The sequence below is a fragment of the Ixodes scapularis genome, unplaced genomic scaffold (genome assembly GCF_016920785.2).
Source record: "Ixodes scapularis isolate PalLabHiFi unplaced genomic scaffold, ASM1692078v2 PGA_scaffold2__306_contigs__length_199485367, whole genome shotgun sequence".
Lineage (NCBI taxonomy): Eukaryota > Metazoa > Arthropoda > Arachnida > Ixodida > Ixodidae > Ixodes > Ixodes scapularis.
The window spans coordinates 76,430,688-76,456,401 of NW_024609857.1; the positions used below are offsets into that span (position 1 = coordinate 76,430,688).

Below are 25,714 nucleotides of genomic sequence, written 5' to 3' on the forward strand. Positions count from 1 at the left end.
CAAGACGACCAAGGCGCAGCACTAGCTTGAGAATTTTGTATTGTTGCAACTCGTACCAGTTACGAAAATCTGGACGACCCGCGCATTTAGAATGTTCCAGGCAAAAATATGGATGAAAATCAGGCTGGAAAGCATCACAAGTTGTCACAGGCACTTATTTAGCCAGTCTGCCTGTGAACGTCGATTTCGTCACTATTCTTGCCCTGGACTAGCACCGTAATCTCAAAGTCACTAAACGCTTGTGCTTGATTGAGAGACACTGCATTCGGTGCAGAACGTAGTCTTCTTCCTGCTCTGGACAGTGACAATAAATTTGAGGGATGTATTTTTGCCCACAAAATTGTATTTAATTACAATTGTATTTGAAATACCCACGTTTTAGTATTTAAATACACACGTCAAATACACTACCCAATTCATAATTAAATACAAATGAAAAATACACAAAGTATTTGAAATACGTATTTCAAATACTGCCCATCCCTGCATACAGTTTTACGAAATGCAAGGAAGAATGACAACATAAAAAAAAAAGCTTTATTCAAGAACACCAAGATATCGACCAGCAAATGTACAAAACGCCAGCTTCCAGTCTGCCTTGAACTTTATACAGGGTCTAAACACTGTGTCACAGACCAACCTTCAAGCAGAGGCCGCGCGCGCTGAAGGCTCTGCAAAAGTTCTCGACCGAATATTTTCTATCCGCATTGCGCGTCACTGCGCACGTGGCTCAGAAGGTGTAAGAGTTGAGGGTGGTTTGGAGGCGCCCAAAATGTCAATTTTTTTACTTTTTGTTCGAAAGAATTAACGCGCGTAATCAAAGTTTATTCTCAGTTCTTTAATTCATACGTGACAGGGAACAACTAGCACAATTATTCGACCGGAGTCCAAACTTTGTTGCACGGCCCCTTTAAGGATGCGGAGGGGAACGAACGGGCGACGGCACTCCATGGTTGTAAGTTGAAAGAGTGTACTCGTTTGTGTTTCTTCCTCTTCATGTTCTATTCTCTCTGTTATCTAGTATACTTTACCAACACGCTTGTTAGGTATATAACACACACGTCGTTTTCCCACACACCTCTGACGCCTCCGGGAGGCCTCCGCCGCCCTCCACCACAGCGAGCTCGGGATCGTGAAGTCAGCGTTCGCCTCCAAGCGCCGTTCCGGTCCTCGCACGTGCCGCTCACGATCGTGCTTGGGTAGCCGGCCGAATGCCTGTGCTCGCGATGTGGATGTGAAAGTGTTTCTTAATTTATCAATGCCATATTAGATGCGCCAGGAACAACTTTAACGCCGAATAATAAACGGAATCGGCCGCCAGAGCTTCAGAGGGCGTACCGCAGCAGATGACGAAGAGCTGACCGGGCCATCAGACGGGCAGAGTTACACCCTAACTGCACGTTAGTCCAGGGTTCTCCAAACATTTTGTCCGAGTGGCCGGTTTGGGAGTCGGTCGCAGTCTGCAGGGCCGGAATATGAATACAAGAATGAAAAAAAGAAAAGAAAACAGTTCTATCATTGCTGCTATCCGACTAAGCACGTATCGGCGTAGCTTCTTTTTTTGCTTACGAACAATTATGTTTGCTTCGGTAGCAGTGAGCCTTTTCCAAGCGGGCCGCGGGCAGTGCGTCACTGGAAGGACCCCGGCCAGCCGCGAGCCCGTTGGAAAGCTGCAGCTAGCCGTGGTTAGGAGACCTCTACTCTGTCGAACCTCGAACGACACTTTTACGATCAAGGTTGTCTTCGCATATCCTAGGAGCCCGAGTGCACGATGAATAGAGGCTCCGCACGCTTGAAAAATATTTTTGAGACACTTCGGCCGTGTATTTAGAGTGTCAAATTATGCATTCATAAATACTACTAAGAACGTCGTTTGAATACTCAAAAAATAAGAAGACTTTTTTTAGTGCAATTAATATACACTAATAGCGAATATACTTCGAGCGTACTCCCAACATATGTTCCAATTAGGAAGGGGCATCCATTGTTATTCTACTTTTGGGGTATTTCGATTACTCTTAATAGCTTATAGTGCACTAAAAATACACTAAGTATATTTTTAATGTGCGGTTTTAGCTAAGAGCTGTGCACGAGCCCCTACCCGAGTGTCTGCTGAGGCATTGATTGTTACGAGCCGAAGTCGAGTGCTCACGCAGTTCTCGTGTCCAGTCCATAAGCCGCGCTCGACTGTTATAAAACGGGGGGTTTTGATCCCACAATTACGTTATCAAGCTTTGCAAAGGCAAGACTGAAAGAAATAGTCCCCTTTTATTCTCGCAGTTTCACCGCGACGAGGAAACCTCTGAATCAGTGGGGGTGTGTGCGTGTATACTTGGGCCAGATTACGCCCAATACACCTCTGCAAAGTCAAAAACATTCCAACCCGATATCGTTTCATGACCCCTTTAAAGGGGCCATGAAACGAATTTTGGGTTGGGATGAATGATTTTAAATTGGGACCTTACTAATCGCATATTGTTTAGTTGGCCAAAAGAAGGAGACTAGAAAGTCAAATCCAGCTTTTCAGTACGAACATTTGAAAATATAGCGGACTATTTTGTACCTTCTTGCCTTCGAAAGCTCTCCGCCTTTTCACTATGATACATCCGCGGTTCCAAAAGCGCGTCACCGGCGCCAAACTGACGTCAGCAGAGCCCAGCTCACGTATTGGACACGAGAACTGCGTCACTCGGACGTATGCGCTCGTCAACAATCAATCCGTCGACGAATATTTGGATTCGCGTTCGTGACCAATGAGTGCCCTGACGGAACTTATTGTCACTGGGGAATGACAAGTTCTATGGTATGCATAAAAAGCACGGTGAAAGCTAGGAGTCATCGCACCGGTGCCGAAGGAATGTCACGACCACGTGATTTCATAAGTCGCATTTGAGTTGAGGATTAAAGCTAAGGAGGAAGAATTAGGAAAATCGTTTCATGACCCCTTTAAGTTTGATTGCCTTGCCTCAGCAAACTGTTGCCAGCTACCATTAGTTAGTCAATGAAATATTCGTATCGAAAATTATTTATGAGAGGCTATACTTTCTCTCATATTTAGCGTACAACGCTGTCAAAGCTTCTGGCGCGAGAATGAGGCTTGATCTTGTAGATTATTTGCATGCATTCCGGCACAAACGACACCATAGGTGAAGCCCCGTGCTCGCTCCAGTAGCTTTGACAGCGTTGACACTAGTATGAAACGGAGTGTAGAGTGTAAAACAATTCATTACTCCGTTTTAAGCCAAAACTTAGTTTAGAGCGTTCTCGCGTTTTTTACAACGTACTTCTGGAGACTGGTATTTATCCGTAGTAGTTGCGTTCATTTGGCCGCTGATGTTTGTCCCGGAATCGTAAAACAAAGCACGAGTCTGCAAAAGGAAAAGACAAAAAGTTACAGCAGTATACAAAAAAGCACACGAGAAACTTCGTTCAATACATAAGAGGAAGGGAGGACACAGGCATAATTACTGAAAAGGAACCTAGGTGAAGGTTATCCAGAGTGCGATAAACTCGCGGAAACCCGCAACGAACTCGCATATCATGGGGGTTGAAAACCGCAGATCGCGGTCATAAAAAAATTGATGCTTTAGCTTGATGTTTATTGAACATCAGGATGGTATCATATGTCATTAATCAATTCCTGTCTCAAAAATCACAGGGTCTCTTATGCTATCCTTAAGACGACTTGAAGGTGAAAGCCCAAGCGCTGATGTAAACGTGATAGCGAACCTTCGAAGACAAAGCGCTCTTTGAAGACGCACTTATGGCGCCGTTTCATTGGCTCACTCGGATCGTGGCGTCGGCGGTGGTCCTGGTGATAGCGAACCTTCGAAATCAGCAGCGCGCTTTCTGACGACGCACTTTTGGCGCCGTTTCATTGATACCTTTCGTTTTGGTACCTTTCATGTCGTCGACATGTTTTCGTACCTTTCGTGTCGGCGACGTGTTTTCGCTCAAGGTTTCTGAAGGTTGACTGAACGATCAGACATGTAAGGCTGTCGCCTTTACAATATTGGACGTGTCTAACTTCAAGCAAGACCTTCGAACGATCGACGCGGGAGGCCGTCACTCAGGGGTTTTCATTTTGCGTGGGACATCATCAGCCCCTAATGCAGCAAGCTGCGGTGGAACACACGGAAGTGAGCACCACTAGCCGCGCACGGGGCCGAGCAAGCTATGCTCGGGCACAAATTTCTAGAAGATTCGTGTTTATAGTTACTCGTGACGTATCTTTTATCCTTTTGTCCTAAGTGCCTGTTCATTGTCACCTTGAACGCTCCACGCTCGAACCTTCTGGGCCGGACCGTCAAGATGCCGAATCATATAGATTAAAAACTGCGCGTGACCTTGCCGAGTCAGTCTCGCTCTTACGATAGCTAGCTGTCACGCCGACGTACCGTCGTTCGCGACATTGCGGCCATTTCTCAACATGTGTTCTCCCTTTTTGTTTATGGCATAAGTTCTCCAATTAACCTTTTCTTTTCAGTTTATTATTCATCGTCTCGTCGCCTTCATCCGTGACAATATCGGACGGCAGTTTGCGCCTGCTATGCAACGTTGGCGGCGGCAGGGAGAGCCAACGCATGCCTCAGCGTAAACGAACGTAAAGCCAACGCATGCCTTAGCGGATATCGTCTAGGTGGCGCGAGCTGCAACCCGATACGCAATTCGCGCTCACTGCATAGAGTACAGTATAGTAAACGTAAAGAAAGGATACAGAAGCCGATTCCTGGCCCAAATCACTGATCTCTGTGACAATTGCTGGATTACGCTTCCCCGCTCCGCGAGTGCGGCCAGCGGACGGCCATCTTGCATGCGGCGAAATCGCGTTTTTGCTATAGCGTTGCAGAGGCTGGCTGCAGCGTGTTGAAGACACGTTTTTATTTGTTCGCCGTCATTCGCCGAAGCAGTTTTTTAAAAGCCTGTGTAAGCGGTGAGGCTTGCCGTTGAGAACCCGTGGAAATTTTTATGAAAGTGCAGAGCCGCAGGAAAAATGCACAGCTCGTCGAAAGCAAGTTTTGCCGGTATCGCGGCGTGATCAAAGCTTCCTTGGCACGCCGAAGTGCTGCGTCTTTGTGCCTTCGCACTCTTAGATACCAATCAAGGATCGACGCTATGTGGACGTGTTTTGCGAGTGGAATGTGCGTGAAGCCGCATGTAAAGGCTCAACTCGACGAAAGCAAGTTTCGCTGGTCTCGCGGCGTGACCAAAGCTTCCTTTGCACGCCGTAGTGCTGCGTCTCTGTACTTTCGCACACTCGGGCACCGACCAAGAATCGGCACCGCGGCAAAGTTCTGAAGGTGTGTCCCACGTAGATGTCTTTGCATCATATATCGGCCACGGAATTCTGGATCGTCCAGCTGTTCCGACGAGTTTCTATCAATTAAGGGGAAAAAAATGAAAGACGTTCATATTTCTGTAATGCGAAACTAGAAAATAGAGCGCAGCTCTTGAGGAGGAGGAGGGATGTGTACGAAGGAGAGGGTATGCCCCTCCTCCGCTTCTCCTACCCTCTTCCTCTCCTACTCCTCCCCATCCCCTCCTCCTCCTCTGCGCTCCTTCCCCCGCTGAATTTAGCAGAAAAAGTTTCGTGCTAAATTTAGCACGAAACTTCCGCTAAATTTAGCGGAAGTTTCCGCTAAATTTAGCGGGAACATTTCTCCGCTAACTTTAGCGGGAAACTTTACCCGCTAAATTTAGCTGGGAAAATTTTCCGCTAAATGTAGCGGTAAATGTTTCTCGGTAAACTTAGCGGGGAAGCTGCGAGTCCCATAATACAACGTGCGCCGTTTCGCCGACGCCAACGGCGACGCCGACGCCGCTCAACCCGGAAGCTGGCGCCAAAGAGTTACGCTCTAAAACATCTTTGGGGTTGCTATTTTGCACTATTAACCATGGATATGATGCAAATCTACTCTTATTTTCCTCTCGCGTGCCCAGGTGATGCCCGGCAGCTACTGCTGTGTTCTCTGGTGCGCCAGCAATGGAAAAACATATAAAAAGGCAGGTATTAAGCTTTTCCGTTTTCCACGTGGCCCAAGGTATGTAACTCGAAGCAAACACTCAGTGGAGCTCAAAAATATATTTCCGGGGACGTTGTTTTTTGAAAATTAACTCGGCAGCTTCAATTGCCGCTATAAATTACGTACTACAGGTCAAGATAAGAGCAGTCAGTTCTTCACCAGTTAGAAAAAGCAGCTTCAGTTAAAGAGGACGAACGGAAGTATAGTGTTAAAACCTTGTTGTCTATACAAGTGAAAGTTTTTTCTCAATAATTCGTAAAGACAACATTATGAAATATTGACAATGGATCCAGCGAATATTTTCTTCGATGCCCATTCAGTTTGTGTTGTAACATTCAAGCAAAGACTTAAAGGCAGATATTTCATTTATGCTCCGATTAAAATTACCTTGTCATGCTACCGAGCCAAGGGCTGGACTATTGTTGATGTTTTAGTGGGCTCGGAACACATGAGTACTGTTTGGTTAGCCATGTTGCACCGCTCCGCATTAAGTAGAAAATCCATGTCAATGCGAAGCATTTAACTTTTCGCCAAGCAATATAAAACCAAACAATGTCAAAATTTGAGAAAACATTTCGTAGCTTATTTTGCACTTTCAATTTCAGTATACACAATGTAGGTGATAAATGTACTACGGTGTGCAGGTGAAATGCTTGGATACGTAGCACGTCCTTTGGTAATGGCTTACCCGCAGTGAGTTTGAGGCTATGCCAATCCGTATGTTTTATATTAGCTGGAAATTGGGATTTTTTTGTTTGTTTTATTCAGTGCGTGTTTTGCACACTCTTATTATGCTCTTATGACTGGTAATGATACCGATGTTCTATTTATTTTTGCACTTACTTCCCGTACCCGAGTTTGCGCGAAAGCGAATGGATCATTTAGCATGTTCCCTGAGGAAAGTTTTTGTTAACTTGGTTCGCTAAAAATCTATTACGAATTGTACGATATGCCGAACTTCTTCATATTCATTTATTTTAGTTATTAGTATATGTTTCTTACAAACATACCTAGCTTCTGAAATAAATCCTGTCTATATGAATGTGGTGTAATGAAATGTTTTCGAACCATTTACTGTTGTTGACCCCAAAATGCTCCACCAGCCAGGAGTCATAGTGACGATTGTGAAACTTCAATGTTTTGCAATAGAAAAACAAGAAATAAACTTTTTCTCTTTTGTAAAGCAAGTTGAAATTTTGTTTTGACACATTTTGCACGGCTTCTATAGAAAATCAAAATAAAACTGTATCTACACACAAAAAAATAAAATAACGGGAGCCAGGAGTTTCCGAGACTCTAGCAAGGAGCGAGGCGAGGAGGAAAGAAAGGGGAAAAGGAAGAGGAGGGGAAGGGTACCGGAGCAGAAGCCAGACTTGTCCGTAATCCATTACAAGTAACGAAATTACTTGTAATTCCTTACATTTGTCAATAATTGTGTAAGGCAATAATTACATATTTCAGAAAGTAATTGTAAAGTAATATCCTTACTTTTTTACGTAAGGGAATGATTGTAATCCGATACATTTTTGTCTTTATTCGCGGAGGAAAAATCCGGGAACTTTGAATATTGAGAAAAAAATCGTAACATATATATATATTGTAAGGGTAAGCTCTCCCGCTAACCCGCTGTCACCTGCATTTACAAAACGCAAGGACTTGTATTCTTTAGATGATCAAAGCCTTTCTTCACGTCACCTAAAACTTCGACTCATATCTTTTTTTTTCATGCTATAATTTATCAGCTTGCTCGCTTACGACCAAGTGGGAAGCACACTGATACAAAGAACCAAACTCTTAATAAAGCTGAATGCTGGGCTAGTTGGTATTGGTCTTGGGTTGCCAAAGGCATGGTAGCGCTTTTTTGGACGAGGGCAAAAGAAAGAAAGACGAGACAGACACGAGCGCTGACTGCAACTATTTAATAAACATGGAATTGAGGCATTATCTGCCTCATTTCCATGTTGATTAAATAGTTGCAGTCAGCGCTCGTGTCTGTCTTGTTTTTCTTTCTTTTGTCCTCGTCCAAAAAAAGCGCTACTACGCCTTTGGCAACCCAAAACCGAACTCTCCGTGCAAACAATATTAGGCAAATTCCCGAGTTCAAAGTGTTTCCTTCCAACAAAGGACAAATAAAAAAAAAAAAATTAAAGTGCACACGAGCTGGTGCAGGGGATCTGTGGGCGCCTTCTCTTTTTGTCTCTTCATTCTTTCTTTGCTGCCTTCTGGCCGAGAGAGAGAGAAAGAGAGAGGGAGAGAGAAGATGACTTCTTTGTACTTCAGGGACCAAGATAATCTACACTGGGGAGAAAAGCGAAGTTCGGTGAAGCCGTAGTTAGGACACAACGTCTCAATTGGCCAGCAGGATCTAGTTGACTTTTTGGGTGTTGAGTGGGTAAGGGAGGCTTTGCAAACGCGTTGTATTCTAGACAATCAGTCGCGCGTCCAGGTTGCAGCACCTATTTAGAAAAAGGTCGACTGAAAAGGTGTTTAGTGCAGCAGACGACATCTTCAAATTGAAATGAGGTACGTCCGATGAGACTTTTTGAGAGCCAGATGTTGCTCAAGGTCACAAAAATGTGAGTTGCAGCAACAATAAATGCTTCCATAACACATGCATCTTGTTTCTTACCATAGTTCAGTAAAGTTGAAGGTAACGCCCTTAAAGTAACGCAGAACGTTTTTAAGTAGTGGTCACTTACTTTCGATGGAAGTATAATTGTAACTGTAATAAGTCATATCTAGTCACAAGTAATTGTAGATGTAATTCCTGACTTTATTTTAGCAACGTGCACAAATCTGGCAGAAATGCCCAAACCGAAACCGAAACTTGACGGGAAACTAAACCAAATCATGCTTCATGCTTCCCGCTAGAAGCGCTCGCTGCCAATGGTCTGTCTGGGCCACTGGGGCCTATGGCAGTGTCCTCTTTTTACCTTGTGCGCACTAGTCTATGCTCACGCAGCCAGTTTGTTTAGGTCTTTACCCCTATCAGCGATTGCAGGTAAACACCGCTGGGGAATAACAGGGTTGGCATCTAAGGCGAAGATAAGAAGGCGCCGGCACATTTCAGTGATACTAGCCGTTATAATAATATAATAAAAATAATAATGCTTTATTTGAATCATGCCCCAGAACAACCACTAGGTCATAGTGTGGTGGCACATAAAATGGTAGTACATGACTTAACACAATGTCTTCCACTTGTAAAAAAGAACAGACTGACATGCAATCAGGAATTAAAAAGATAAAAATTTAGCTCCCTTCTAAACACTGATATATCTGGAAAGATATCAACATGAGAGGACATTTCATTACCACAAATCTGCATCCTTGCCATCAGTGACAATTTCGATTGAATGGAGGGGTAAAAGATACTAAATCATCTAACAACACGTGCCGGTACGTGAAATTTTAACGATGACACTAATTCACTATCTACGCGACCGTGTACAACCTTATGTAAAAATAGAACGTCGCGAGCTATTCTTCTATTTAACAAGTTCTGCAACAATAAATCTTTAAGAATATATTCGTAGTCGTAGAAACATCTCCTTCCAAAGTACCTATCATAAACAATACGAATAAGTCGTTTCTGCACTCTTTCAATTTGTGCCGCATCAGATGAATTCAGCGAGTTCCACACAACACTGCAGAACTCGAGTCTAACCCTAACCAAGGAGCAAAACAAGCGCACCACGCACCAATGATTTGAAAAGTCCCGCGTAAGGCGCGATATCATTCCCATCACTCTAAGAGCAGAGGCAACAATTTGGCTAACATGATGTGAAAAAGAAAGGTTGCTGTCAAAATACACTCCAAGGTCACGGACTTGAAGGACATGTTGGATAGTAGAATTACAAAGTAGATACGGATAAGAAATAATTGCACGTTTTCTACACATGGTAAGTTGTTTTGTTTTATCAGGGTTGATAAGTACAAAGTTATCAAGACACCAGTATGAAACACGTGACATATCATTCTGTAAAAAAGCGGAGTCATCCTCCGATTGTATTCTCATGAAGATTTTAATATCATCAGCGAATAAAAGCATTTGCGCGTTTTTTACGCAGATTTGAATATCGCTAATAAATACAAGAAACAGAAGCGGTCCTAATTGTTTGACCCCTGCGGAACACCTGAACTGGGCACAAGAACATCTGACAAACAACTCGAGTCACCTACACGATTTTGACGTTCAGACAGATAGCTATTAAACCACTCTAAAAGCGTCGAAGATACACCATATAGTGAGAGCTTATACAATAGCAATTTATGATTTACTTTATTAAAGACTTTAGATAAATCGAAATAAACAATATCAACTTGTCCTCGCGTAACAATTATCGGTACTGTGTAATCCAGTAGAGAACAAAGGTTCGTTTCCACAGATCGACCCTTTACAAATCCATGCTGAACAGTGGCTAATTTTTGACTGAAGTAAAAAGAAACGTGGGCATGTATAAAAATCTCGAAAACCTTTGAAAACGTACATAACAAAGACACAGGGCGATAGTTTTCTACCTTAGACGTGTCACCGGACTTGTGTATAGGTACTACAACTGCAATTTTCCACAAAGACGGGAAGACCCCAGTTCTCAATGAAAGGTTAAAAACATGCTTTAATAAAGGGGCAAATAATTCGGCGCATCCCTTAACAATAAAACTAGGTATAGAGTCAGCCCCTACAAATCCCTTGGGCTTTACCCTTTGTATTGCCTCCAGAATTTCTTGTGTGTCAACTTGATTGACAGTCAGAGTGTCGTTACATTCAACATTACTCATAGAGGGCGCACTTATAAAAAAACGTCCGTAGAATAGTTCTCACTAAAATAATTTCTAAAAGTGTTAGCTACTTTCTCAGGAGAAGTTACATAGCCATTATTATGATGGAGAGAAATAACCCGTGTTGGCTCCTTTGTATGCTGCCTGACAAATTTCCAAATTTTATCAGGTTCACGGAACAGGCTACTTTCTACATTATTTTCATAAGCACGTTTATCATATCTAAACAACTTTTTTACGAGCGCACGATAAAGGCTGAATTTTATGTACCAGAGCTCAAGCCCAGTTCTCTTAAACAATTTATGGAAGTGCTCTTTTTTGTGCATATAATGTATTAATTCTTTCGAGAACCAAAACGGATACTTGCAAGCGCTTGTGTGGTCTCGCACTCAAACGCTTGCGCGCTTAAGTGGGCCATCGATTTCACTGTACAAAAGACTGTGCAATAAAGGATTTATTATTATTATTATTATTATTATTATTAGAGGGTCTCGATAACCGCTTAGGAATAAACAAATTAATTGCATGTTTCGTTATATCTGTCAAAGATTGAGTCGCGGAATCAATACAATGATCATCAAGAACCGTCGACCAATTGTAGTCTCGAAGATATGAGTACAACCCTAAATAATTACCACTGCCAAAACAGTAAGTGGTGGACTTATGTCTGTGAAATGTCCTTTTCACAAAAGAAAAATAAACGACAAACGGCGGGTGAAACACATCAGGTCTCACAAGAGGATTAATAACTGGAGTTATGCTGTCTATTGGGCAGTTAGAAAGACAAATATCCAATACATTTCCAGCGGAGTTTTTTAACTGATTATGCTGGGTTAACGCACTAAAATTTAAAAAATCCAATAGACGGGATACCTTTATTGTAGTTTGAGTACTTCCTCTAGAAACTAGACGAGATGCCCAGCCTACCCCTGGGAGGTTGATATCGCCAAATATCAGTACCCGACGGTTCGTAAAATCGACCTGTTCTTCTAGGGTTTGCAGATGGTTATCAAACATCTGTGTGTCTGATAGTGGCGGAAAATGCGTTTCCAACAAGGTAGTTGAAGCCATCACTTGATAGTATTTCTACCCACACACACTCTGCGTAGGATTCAAGGTCTTGCCTTCTGCATGAATTAAGAGAATCGCAGACTGCAATTAATCCCCCACCAAACTTCTGCCCCGTGGCATCGTACTCCCTATCTTTGCGATGCACAGCATAGGACGAAGGAAAATGAAACCGAGTCTACTAAGAACTATGCCAAGTATATTTCATCATTTATAAATAACCAAAGCCAGTGACAGGAGGAGGCCGGCGGGGCGATCCTTCAACTGACGGAGCTTCAGCGCAAGCTGCTTAGATCTAATAACCCTTCGGCGTCTCTTGAGCTTGGAACGTGCTCGTTCAGCCAAATCACGACGGAGGGCAACAAGCGCTTGCTCGAGGCCACGGGCACCCGAAAAAGATGCCCTGCAGTTCTCATTCTCTCAGTAAGAGTGACTCTAATCAGTAACTTTAAAGCGGTTCTGTCACGAAAATAAAAAGCCATTTAAATTGTTATTTGGCCTCCACGATCACAAATATCAAAGATATATTTCAGAATATAATGAGATAGTCACAACAGTACTTTCGAAATAGCGCTTAAGCTGCTTGTTCACGGTGCGTTTGGTGGGAGGAAAGAATTGTGACGAAATATGAAGCGATCTCAACATTTCCGCGCCCTCACCAAGCCTTAGCCGAACAACCAAAACGCTGCACGCGTTCCCTCAAAAGCGGCACGAGTAAGGCATTCGAAACCTCTGGGTATGACGTCACACACAGCGGTTGGATTTTTGGTTTTTCTCGAGTCTATCGATAAGTTCGGGTGAACATTCTGTGGCATTACATTTAGCAGGACCAAAGTACGCTAGAATTTATCTCTAGCTCGTTTTGCATAAAAACCTCTTCAAGGTCCCTTTAAATTTTTTTTATTTTTAATATTTTTACGCAATACCTACTGCGCCGTTAGACATCATGCAGGCGAGGGGGGGGGGGGCGTAAAACAATGCGAACAAAACTACATTTTTAAGATACATACACAAAACAAGAACAGTAAATAAATATTTACACTTGAACAAAACTATGTTCTTTCGTAGAAACAGCACCCTCCGAAATTGAAACTAACTCTTCTGGAAGTAAATTCCACTTCCTACTGGTCTGAACAAAGAATGGGAAAGAAAAGGAATCATTATGGTAAAGGAATTCTCCTAGTTTTTTGTTTTTTTAATGGTCCAGCTTTTGAAGATACTTGGTGCGGTTCTCGAATACAGTTTACGTTCTATGCAGGTTCGTTCATAATATATGGTTTGAAAAAACATCACCCTTCAGCACTTTGACGTTTCAGAGAGTCCCAACATAATCTTTGTTTTACTTCCGCACATTTTGTGTAGGGGCTATAGTCACTTGTTTTTAACCTTACTCTACTTGACCTTATAGCGCCTGGTTTTAAACCCGCTCTAAACTATATTTGATAAAATCCTGTCGGGGATCCTCTATCACACCAGAATATTCCAAAAAATTGGCCTGAATAAAGAAAAATGTAAAGTCTGTTTTACGCTGTGCGATGTATTCTTTAAATATTTTTTGATAAAATACAACTTATGCTAGCTTTGGCCACCACATTGTCCTTGTGATATTTTTATTTTAAAGTTGACCAAAAGTAAACTCCCAGGTGCTTATATTTGTCTACATGCTCGAGCATGACATTTTTAACCTCATATGCAGTAGGGGAAAATAAATATCTAGAAAAGCACAATATAATAAATTAGCGCATAGAACAAAAAAAAAACATAAAACGAAATATTGGAAATCATTATCTATGTCGCTTGTAGCACGATTTAAGGGACGTGCAGCATTTTAGCCTCTCCCAAAGAGACACTAAATGTGCACTTGCCGCCGTGGTTTGTGTGTTACCGGGGCTTTTCTTTCTGACGTTTAGCCTAAACAAAGTCGAAACCTTTGCACAGTCTCTAAATATTAGAAAATTAAGTATCTCCAAACAATCCCTACAAAACTCGGACCCGTAATTTTGTAGGGATTGGTAGGTGTTCTCTAATTTTGCTGAGTTTTTACCCAACCATAAACATATCTGCCAAATGTCCATCTTTGAGTCCCTAAACATTTCTCAGATGAAGTTCTTTAGTGGTTTTCGGTAATTCGCAGCACATTTTTGATGTAAACTATTTTCTTTATTTGTATTAAATTGGCTGTATTGACTACAAATTATTTAAACCATTATTTACATTATAATTGGAGACTGTTTATACGCTATGCACCTCACTAAATGGGTGATTTCGAAGTCACACACTTATCATTTACATGGTTCATGACGCGTGAGTTTTCGCAGCAAAATGCGTGCCTATAATCTATGCAACAACCTGAATACCATAGCAACTATGATATTGCCCATTTCAAATTTTAAAAATATTTTCGGTGCATTCTTTGACCTGACTTCACTTTACCAAAGCCTAAAATTGCTAAATAATGAATTATGTCATGATGTGTGTTTACGCTAAATTGAAAGGAGGTCGTATTTCACTGTCTAATCGTAAGTTTGGTAGGTTAAAGTGTTTTGTCCAAGAAAACAAATCTCAAAACATGAAGAGGAAAGATTTCGTAGAAATTCAGGAAATGGTCGAAATAGAGCTAGTACGTTGTCAAGATCAACGACTAGATGGTTAAATATGTGACAAGGTGGAATGAGAAAGATTGGCAACATAGATGCCAATGTTTCCATGTTTTTCCTCATATAATGGGAGGACCGCGGACTCTAGGCAATGAACAACCCCAGTCGCTGACAGGTACAAACACGCAGGTCGTGGTGATCCCCAAACATCATTATGGGTCCGCAGCTAATCAAATTTCATCATTAGCCGTCAGGAACGCCGAAGGACAAATCCTGAAGCTAGAAACGTGGGCATAATTGAGGGACGTAATAAAGTCTGGCGTCATATTATGCTCCGTTTCACGATAACTTGGCGAACTATGGGGGTTACAGCCCTTGCGACCCAATAAGAGCGTCGGAGCGAGACACGTGACGCTACGTCAAGGGAGCGTGTGTGCGTCACTGCGCTCAACGCAAGGCCCAGAACAACCGGCTGTCGTCTGCTATAACCACAGCCGTCTGCTGCGAAACCAACCAATGTCGGATGAACACCCCCGCTGCAACAATGACGTCCGCTAAAGTAGCGAGCTTTTCGTCAACAGTTCATGAGGCAACCGTATACGCTCAATTTACCTGCGAATCTGTGGTGGGTGGTAATGCAAGGGCGACATTTTGAGCGGAAGAGGTCGATTACAGGGCGGCGATCGTTCAAACATCCATCAAAAGCCCCGTTGTTCTCGGAAAGAGGGTTGATCCGAATTAAATAACGTTGAAAAGCAACATGTCTGTTGCCTAGAGGAGATGCAATCGCACGAGTTCAGTTGCGGTTAAACGAGAGAGGAGCCCAAAACTACTTTCTGTCGCGGCTGTGGCTTTTGCTGTGGTGGTAACGAGGCCTCCGTGGCCTCGAGCATGGAGTGTCGTCACGTGCCTTGCTCTGACGACCCTTATGAGTCGCTGGGGCCGCAGGCTTTACACCTCGCCAAGTTATCGTGAAGCGGAATATCGCAAATGATGTATCTCCTGAAATCTTTGAGAAATTTGAAATTCCAAAAAATAGTAAGAGCGGATCACCGAACGAGAATAACCCATTTATAAGTGCGATGTAGGAGTGTAATTAATTCTCACGACTAGTTTTAAGTAAGGAAAGTTCATGGTTCCTTGTCGTGTCCGGCAAATGAACTTCTTTGGCAGCCGAGATGCTCGATATAGTTGAACTGCCGTTTTTAGATTGGGTGGGCTCACGGCCCGATAAATTTAGCGGACGCAGTTCATGTGATACAATGACGCCACGTTACGCCATGGTATTACAGGACACTGTGACGTCACGGGGCTTCATGACGTGACGTTACCTTAAATTCCTGTTATATTTAAGCGAAGAAATTTCTCCGCTAAATTTAGGGCAAAAAGTGTGACGTCATGTTACATGACGTCATGTGACATGACGTGAAAAGTTTTGCAAAGTTAGCAATAATACCTGATTTAAATCTAAATTTCGCGAAGAAATTGTCCAGCTACATACAGCGGAGAATATTTCCCCCTAAGCTTAGCGGGCCACGACGTACGCTCACGAAACACTCAAAAGACTCACCGCGATAGCTCGCCCATAACGGCTATCGCCGTGGAAGCTATGTGTCTCAGACTGACATCGCCTCTTTTTTTCGAGCGCTCTTCGTTTTATATATTTCTTAAACGCTGCCTTTTGTAGAGGACATGTTAGTATAAAGATGTGAACCTCACCTTAATGATATCCCCAATGGCCTGAACGCTACAGATGAACCACATCAGGCCGATGGACAGCGAATTCCAAGCAAGGAACAGTTCCAATAGCGTCTGAATGTGCTGCATAAGCAATGAAACATTGGGTGTAATTTGAATATAAGTCATTTAGCCATTTCAATTTATTTTGATAGTAGAGTCTCTGAGACCTAAACGGCTCTGCAGGTTCTTTTACTTGAATTAACGACCTTTGATGTTCTCCAGCGAACAGCTGATTGAAACATAACACAGACCTAGGCAATCCCAACCACACAAGACAGGAGCTCCTTTTGCATGGGTATACGGGTTTATTTGTACAGAGTTTTAGTACTCTGAGTTTTTCTTATGCGTTTGGCTCTTCGCGCCGCCTGAATGGGCTTACCCATTCACTCACGACGGAAAACATAAAACCGAAAACAGTGGATGCTGCATTTCGATTTCCGGAGGGCGACGACGCCAGATTTTTTTTAGAAGCCTTTCAATCTGGATTTAGTAACCTTCAGATATGAAACGTGAATATTCGCGTTTCATGGACGCGAAGTAATCATGATGTTGATTGGGCGACATTATTCATTAAGATTATAACTATACGATTATAAGATAAGGGCACTTGGAGCCAGCTCATGCATAATTTCAAAGGTTTTGTCAAAACAAGAAACATTACTTACCCTTTTGTATTATACCGATACTTGTAAAACTCGTCGCAGACTGTATGTACGTGCACCCTTCGTCGTTTCGTTTTTGTCACCACAATTCCCATACCAGCGACGCGAAAATGGTTTTGCGTGAACGAGTCCTCGCAAAAAATATATAAAAACATTGGTTCCTTCCCGGGAACATTGTTCTTCCCTTGCGGATAATTTTTTTGTACGCGGGCCTTTAGCCTCGTCTAATCAACGGCCGCTTGTCTGGTTTTATGTGCGTCCCATTAAAGCGAGAATCACCATCCAGGGTCTGGGTAATGATAAGGCGAAGACGAGGGTGGAACAGTAATTGGGGATAAAAAAGACCTCGTAAGCGAACAAGGATTGTTTTATTTAGAAAGAAGCCCAAAGGACGTGTAACAAAACCGACATATTCTCCTTACTTTGAAAATTAGAAAATGCAAATGCGAATTGTTTTGATGGACCTGCGTGTACTAAAAAAAAGGAGGAATAGCTGTTATCCCATACAAAAATGGTCTATGGTCGGCTATAGAAAATCCTTTGTATGGCCGGCTATAGAAAATTGGCCCAATTAGCTATAGCCGCTTCTATGGCGGTCTATAGCTTTTCCTATGGTCTACCCTACGGTTGTCTATAGCTTTTTCAATGTAAATTTGGCTATCGAATTTTGTATGGCTTAATCTATGAATCTCTTTAGAAAGTATGCTATAGCCGCCTATAGCTTTTCTTTTGGCTCCTTTGGCCGTCTATAGCTTCTTGTAAGGTCTTCTATAGAGATCTCTACGGCTTACTTTATGGATCGCTTTAGACACCGTGCTATAGCTGCCTATGGCTTTTCCTGTGGTTTCTTTAGCCGCCTACTGCTCTTTGTGTGGTTCGCTATAGCTCATTCTATAGTTCGTCCTATGGTTCTCTCTACCCATCGTGCTACGGCCGCCTATGGCATTTCCTATAGTTCCTTTAGCCGCCTATAGCTTCTTGTATGGTCTGCTATAGTGATCTCTATGGCTTACTTTATGGATCTTTTTAGACACCGTGCTATAGCTGCTTATGGCTTTTCCTATGGTTTCTTTAGCCGCCTATGGCTCTTTGCATGGTCCGCTATAGCTCATCCTATAGCTCGTCTTATGAGTCTCTTTACCATCGTGCCATAGCTGCCTCTAGTTTTTCTTTTTACCACAATCGTATGAAATGTGAAACAAATTATTTTTTGTTACTGGACATCTTTAAAAAAACCTTGTGAGACGTGCCGAACTTCATAGCCCATTTAAAACAAAGAGCTAACATTTCAACAAAACAACAACAAAAAAACAAATGCACTCACTCAGGTGTTTGCAAAAGCACAGGTAAACAGACACAAGGTATTGTTTTCAAATCTCCTAGAAGTTTATTACACACAGCCCATTCTGTAGACAAGCACACACTAAGCAATCTCTACTATGTGAAGAGGTACTGAGCTGTTATACAACTGAGAATATTGCAAAGCAAACAAGAACCAAAGGCGATTCCTGGGTAGTGTCTAGTCCCCCGGCAGCCGGCCGAATTCCCCCCCCCCCCCTTCCCCCCGAAATTCTAATGCCAGTCGCCACTCATTGGCGCTGTAATCAGTTTATCAAAAGACGTTTCATCGAGATCGTTTCATCGACACGTGACGTTTATAAACAACTCAAAATATGTTTTGTTTTTTTTTGTAATGATTTGCCAAGAAGTGGCGTGAACGGGTGGGCTGAGTCGGTGAGCACGCGCCTCAGGAATACAGGCGCGACGAAACGTCCCTGCAGCGTGCAATTCGCGTAACGAGTGCCGACTAAACGTGTGTCCACGAGACGTTTATCCACGAAAAGGTGTCCATGAAACGTCTTTTCACAAAACGCTGGGAGAATAAGAATGTCAGTATTCTAACTACAATTTTCACATGATTTCAGAGAGCTAATGGCAGGCGACTGCGGTAGAACTACGGGGAAATTACTCTCCCAGCTGTCAGAAGATAGGCACTGCCAGGAGATAGACACTACAGAACGGTCAATCCACCTTTTTCTGCAGAAGTGGCGCTACCTGTTGGGAGACGTCCGAACTAGCGAAAACTGGGTTCGAGGCGTTCTTCGTATGAAAACATGCCCGCCATTAGGCTTGAATTGTACACGTTGCGAGGTCCACTGTTCTTGCACGCCGCTTTTCCGCCTAGTATTCGTAGCTCGGCTACCTTTCGGCAACTGTTGAGGATGGCCGAGGACGGCAGCATCCCGTTCCCGTTCCCACCCGACGGCTGGACTGAGAACGCTCCGCCGTTCGCCAACCTCTCGCAAGATGAAGTGTGGCGGTACCTTCACCGCAAGACGGACTCGCTCCGACAAGCTCACCGGGGATGGGCCTTCAAAGAAGAAGGCTACGTCCGGAACGTCCGATGGAACACATCGGACGATTCCCGGATCGGTCTCGTCCGGGGCGTCTGCCTGCCGTCAATGAAGAAGGCGCCGTACACAGTCTCGGCGTGGTTCGCCAGAGGCACCGGGAGCGTCATCGGCGGCACTTGCAGCTGTGTTGCTGGGTGAGCGATATTTTGCTTATACATGCGTTAAAAGTCATGCGCAAACCTATTATAAGCAAGGCTAATTGCGTTCCGCTCACGCTATCCCCAACGCGTAAGCAGCGAGATCGGTCACTCCTTGAAACCTGGGAGCGATACCCGGTTCGCCCAGGCTCATTTCATCGAATACACGCGAGTTACATTGGCCAAGACAAACCCCATCGTGCTATGCTCCGTTTCACCTTATGTTGTACCGCAGCGACGGCTAGAAGCGCGAGCTCATAGCGTTGGCAGTTGCCCTTGGTGCACGGGAGCTTGTGCCGCCGAGATGTGCCATAGAGCAAGGAGCTCGCGCGTATAGCCTTTCCTGCGGTACAACACAAGGTGAAAAAGAGTATAGCAGCAAACTCATGTGGTTTATCGCTCATGCTCGCAGTGCTTGCTGCGAGCATGAGTGATAAACCACATGAGTTTGCTGCTATACTCTTTTTCACCTTGTGGCTTAGGTAGTGTAAAAGATGCATGTCTCCATCATGCACCGACAGCCTGTGTACAACGAAGGCAATCAAGAGCTGTTACGCGTGCAGCTATAATCCCGCTCATTTGGTCTTGGTTGACTGCCTCGATTTTCCAGGAAAAGCCAGTCCTGCCAACATATTGCAGCACTGCTGCTCTATGCTGAAGAGAGCTGCAACGCCTGCTCGACGAGCTGCACCGACATACCCTGCACCTGGATTGTGCCTGCTGAAGGTGTGTACACTACGGCCCTTAAAGAGGCTCCATAGGAATCTTTTGCTCAGAAATATGTTATTACTTCGTACCTAATATATTGGAGAATAAGACCAACGTCGAAGCTGTCTTAATTATTTAGCCAAGCTCACCTCCATTGCTAGATAAATGTGGAACCAAACAGCCAATGCTTTTTGTGTTCGTCTTCATGAAAGTGAAACTCTACATTTTCTACATAAAGCAGCTTGGATGATAAGCTATTAACATGATTACAAGATGGAAAACCTAGATGTGGCTTATTTTAGAACTGAACTGACAAAATTTCTCTTTGCAGCCAAGAAGCCTGCTCCCCTGGTGCCACTTGCAGACATCACGTTCCACAAGTACCTGATCAACAGGCCGGTGAAGCAGAAGAAACGACGCTCTTTTGACCCTTGTGAGAATGTTGGTGTTGCTTCGGCTGAGGAGATTCAGCAACTGCGAGATGCCCTCAGTGTGTCTACACCGGGCCTCCAGTGGCTTCTGTACAGTGGTGTACAGCAACTTGGACCAGCGGCACCAGTGCTCCCCATCCAAGATGATGAAGATTTGTGGAGTGAGAATGCCCGGGACGTTGTTGAGAAACACATGGAGTCCCTTCCAACATTGACGGAGGAAGAAAGGGAACAAGTGACCCGGTCCACCATCGGTCAAGCCAATAATCCAAGGTGGCACAAAGAGCGGCAGGGCAGGATTACAGCATCAGTCTTCTCTGCTGTCATCAAGTGTGTCAAGCCCGAGTACCTGGTCAAGGGTATTTCGTACCCGAGCCCAGATGCCTCAAGTGAGGCCATGCGCTATGGGAGGACGCACGAGGGTACCGCCGTCTCAGCCTACGCATCACTCATGGCAGCATTCGACACTCCCGTCGAGATCCGCGAGACTGGGCTGCACATTCACCCAGAGTGCAGCTTCATTGCAGCATCGCCCGACCGCATCGTGAGGAAGGACAACGAAGAGGGCCTTTTGGAGGTGAAGTGTCCGGCTTCGAAGATTGGGCTAACACCAATGGAGGCATGCAAAGACAAGAAGTTCTGCTGCGAAGTTGTGGATGGCTTGGTACGACTGAAGAAGACTCATGCCTACTTCTACCAGGTGCAAGGGCAGATGGCAGTGACCGGACACCAGTGGTGCGATTTTGTTTTTTGGACTAACAACACGACTGTTGCCAATTCGACGCACGTCGAGACCATCGCCTTCGACAAGAAGTTCGTTGATGGAGCACTGCTGCCAGGGCTTATCTACTTCGCCAAGCATGCCCTCTTCCCAGAAGTGGTAACGGGCCGTGTGAGGCGTCGAAGAGCCCTGATAGCTCGCGGCCAGTACGTCTCCTTCAAGAAGTTCTGCAAAGGGTTTTATGTGGTGGAGGACGGTCCCGGACTGAAAAAGAAGCTGCGTAGGCTGGAGTGAAGGAGCGCCTGCATGAAGCCCGAGGCTTTTCCAAGTCACAACGGCTCTTTTCAGAGCCAAATAAATATGCTTGTCAGGGGCAGTGCTTTTGTAGCCACTCCCGTGTCTTTGAGAATGGTGTTTACTGCAGAAAACCAGGACACAGGGTGTGGTGGTTTACAGTTTATTACAATAAATAGAAAACCATTTGCCTATAAACATAAACAAGCAGAGCTAATTCCTTCTTAAACTGTTCAGAGTAAAAAACAACAAAAAGGATTATTTAGCTCCAACTTGTATTAACACATGATTTGTTGAGGTAGCGTGTCAAAGTCATTAACATTACAATCGACTTTGCAGGGAAAAAGACCCGAAGTAGCCAAAACTTCGTTGGCTTATTCAAACTTTAATCTCGCTATTGATGCACAACAGAGAATTCACACTCGCTACTCATGTACTTCCCAAGCAATATATTCAAACACCAAAGATTGGTGCATGAGAGTTTTTCAAATAAGGAAACTCCGGACATAACCCAGCTGAACACAAAAACTCCGAGGCAGTAATCACCCAAACTGCATACTAATCTAAAGCCAAAGAGCAAGTTCTAGATAACGCTGTACAAAGTTGCTAGAATCATAAATGTGAACAGTGATGCACAGCAGATAATTGACGTTATCTATTCATGTACTTCCCACATAGCAGATTTAAGTAAAAATTGATGCACAATATGACCGAACTCAACACACTAACTATGAGGCAGCAATAGCCCGAACTGCATAAGGAAGATGTATAATCATACAAAAAATGCACAGCCCATTAGACATTGAGACCAAAGACCACACACATGAAATAATGAAATGAGGACATCTAATACTTTGATATATCTAATCTAAACTCGTATGCCAATTGCGGATCACAGCCAAATGTGATTAAGGACAATCATGGCAGGCACTAGGGGGGAACGGTGACCAAGTGTGCTACTCTGTTTCATAGTAACTTGGCGAACTGTGGAGCTTACAGCCTCCGCGACCCAATAAGAGCGTCTGAGCGAGGCACATAAAACCACATAGCGGAAGCGTGTGTGTCACTGCACCAAGGAACTGGCTGTTGTCTGCAGGCTGAGAGTTGTGCCACTAAAGCGGTACCAGTAATTTATTTTGGTTTCGTTTTCGACCATAGTTGCCCTGCAAGCGGCTGATTACACGGCTGCAATCACCAACGGCCACGGCACTACAAGAAGAAAAAAAAATCGAACTGAATACAAATGTCGCATTACTTTTTCGGTTTAAATATCATTAAAATTTGTCAATATTTTTTTTTCATTAATTTTTTTATATTTATTCTTGATAAAGATGGAATCACTCAAGTTCAGTTAGCACAAAAAAGAAAGAAATGAAACATTGAACAACTCTTTGGCGACATCTCGGTGCCCCCAAAAACGACGCCTCGGAGGCCTCAACCATGGAGTCTTATCATGTGACTTGCTCCGACGCTCTTATTGGATCATGGGGGCCGCAGCCTCCATAGTTCGCCAAGTTATTGTGAAATGGAGCATAGCATGTCACAGCACAAAGCATGTAAAGCGAAAGCTCTAGTCACAAAGCCCAGAGATCCTAGGTACGATTACCACCCCCGTTAATTTTTATGAGCATCAAACCAGGATGCGTTAGTGTTATTACTACTGCATGATGCACGTTAGAGACCATATGCTAGCGGTCGTACTGCAAAATTTCTCTCATCTAAAGGGGATGTCCCCCAGTGAGAGTTAAGGGCACGAGACAAATAGTGAAAAGAGGGGCGAGATGCATTGTGTTACTGTTCCAGGGTATTATTCCAAAACCGAAGTCGTTGGTGCACGAGAAACAACCTTCTATTACATTAATGTTAAAGGAGCTGTGCAACGATTTTAACGTTGAAAGAATTGGCATCTTCTGCTTTTGATATTGTTCACCTTGTCACAAATGACAGAAAACACACCTCCTTTCGTCGAAATGTTGCGATTCCGCCACGTACTAGCGAGGCAAAACTTAGAATACGTATTCCCCGACCTGCAGCCGCGAGCGGCGGCCATGAGAAACACGCGGCGTGACGTCGATGGGGAGTCTTGTAGAAAGATAGCAAGTTGTGCAAATACCTGCTCGATAAAAGGTAACTTTTCTATAAATGTTGTACTTCCAAAATGCATATAAATGCGTCAAAAATCTGGTATCATCGACAAAACTTTTACTATACGGAATTTTAGTGGCGCCATCTATCCTAGATCCACAAAAGCGTCGGCTCTCTCTGCTACTGCGAACAGCCGCCAGAAGCCGGAGGGGGAGGGGGACAGGGCCGGACGGGTGTGGCCGGACCCAGATGAGACTTTCCTACTTTTACCATATTGTTTGCGCGGCGCCCGCCAGCACGTGGTCGCGAGCGGATGAGTTCTCGCTGCTCACTGATGGCTCTAAAGTGAAAACTTTTCTGGAACCCTGTGGTCCATTTAGAGTACCTCAAAACCATCTCCGACGTGCTGCATTTAAAAACAAAACCCTGGAGTGCAACCACAAGAAGGAAGTTGTTCTAAAATGTTTATCAAGCTGAAGGTTGCCACTGAAGCCGACACATATGTCCTGCTGCTACTCAGCACGGCTGAGTGGCATACGAAAGTTGCTTAAAAAGCAACAAACCTGAAACGCCTCATCTGCAATATCTATCATGGAGATGGGGAAGGGTCGATCAAGGAAGTGAAATTGCTTAATCCTTCCGATTGCGCGTTCAACAACTACACGTGCACTGGCCACCCGCCGGGTGTGTGCCACATCTTCCTCCGGCATCTGAGCTTCGTTCGGCTGCCTGAAACACGGAATGTGCACTTGCACTCCAGGTGGTAGGCTATTAAATTTGAATCCCTTGTCTACCATGATGGCATCGCCCGACTCCAACTGATCCACGAGCCCACTCTCCTCAACTATCATTCTGTCTGACACAGTCCCACCCCACAGTTGTGAAACATGGCAAATGTACCCTTCGGGTGTACATCCAACAACCGCTTTGTAGGTGTTGTAGTGTTTGTAGGGCGAGAAGGTCTGCCTCTGAGCAAGCAACGACGACGGCTTCTGGATACGTACCTCAGTTCCATCAAGGACAGCCCTCGTGTTAGAAAACTTGCTATAATCATATCAGACAAAGGCAATGGGCCAGCTGACAAGTCAAAAGACAAAAACTGAAGTCGTGGTCACATGCAGGTTTCTTGAACCAATGAGCGTAGAGGAAAAAAGGCCCGTTCACGCATCTGCATTTGGGGCAGCCAGAACATTTACAAACTCCAACAATGTTGCAACGACGAGTTGTCATAGCAACGGAGCACCAAGCACCCGGTTCGTTTCTAACAGAGCAAGTAGGATCGGGTCAAACTTCTATGCTGCGTCTCGAGCGACTGGAACGATCGAAAGAAGCGACCAATCACGTTTCAAGAAGAGAGCTGTCACGTGTATGCCCGGCGGCCGCGACCCGCTGGCAAGCACTTTGCCAGAGATCAACGTTGGCGTGGCATGACAGACTGAGTGAAAATTCATTGTGCATGTGGAGTGCTACCGTGGTTGCAGCGGTCTAGACGCATGTCCCGATGGTGTACCAACACGTCCTCGAAGAGACGAGCTATTTGGTGCAACGACAACATGACAGCACTTGGAAGGGAAACATTCTTGCCTACGTGTTTGCTTGTGCCCGTCTGCACTATTGGTGCATAGCATTTTAGAGAAGCAATTATTTTACTTTTCTACTTCAGGGATGTGAAATGATTAGTGCTAGCATTCTTGAATGTTTACTTCACTCATGCAATGTCTAATTCGTTTCTCTTTTTAAGTGTGTCGCAACTACATCTGTTTTCACCTCAAGAGAAAAGCGAGTCTTGCGCATTGTTCATACGCAGGGCAAAGTAGTTCTTACAAGATTTAGTTATCAGAAAAAAAAGCAACGCTTTTGGAGTTTGGAATGTGTACGTCTTGATAAGATAACATACATCTAATCTAGAATGCACCTACATATATCTTAATTCTCTACATAAAGGTGGAAATCAGTAATGCTCCACAAGGCAGCAAACTTTTTTTTACTACGGTTCTTGATGTGAAAACAGGTATAAAATTATATCTGTTCCTAAAAAAAATTGTAGAAGTA

The 25,714-nt window shown here is 44.0% G+C and overlaps 2 protein-coding genes across 2 annotated transcripts; one reads left to right on the plus strand and one right to left on the minus strand.

Annotated features, from left to right (window-relative positions):
• Nucleotides 1-19,056: 19,056 nt before the first annotated feature.
• LOC120836791 lies at nucleotides 19,057-21,577 on the plus strand. The gene is made up of 3 exons (XM_040205844.3): nucleotides 19,057-19,420; nucleotides 20,034-20,149; nucleotides 20,463-21,577. Exons 1-3 carry the CDS (start codon nucleotides 19,095-19,097, stop codon nucleotides 21,575-21,577), a joined length of 1,557 nt encoding a protein of 518 aa, XP_040061778.1. The 5' UTR covers nucleotides 19,057-19,094.
• Nucleotides 21,578-24,154: 2,577 nt separating this feature from the next.
• On the minus strand, nucleotides 24,155-25,290 carry LOC115319688. Its single transcript, XM_040205838.1, has 2 exons — nucleotides 25,247-25,290; nucleotides 24,155-24,706 (listed from the first exon to the last, which is right to left on the minus strand). The coding sequence occupies exons 1-2, from the start codon at nucleotides 25,288-25,290 to the stop codon at nucleotides 24,175-24,177; spliced, it is 576 nt and encodes a 191-aa protein (XP_040061772.1). The 3' UTR covers nucleotides 24,155-24,174.
• Between the last annotated feature and the right edge of the window lie 424 nt (nucleotides 25,291-25,714).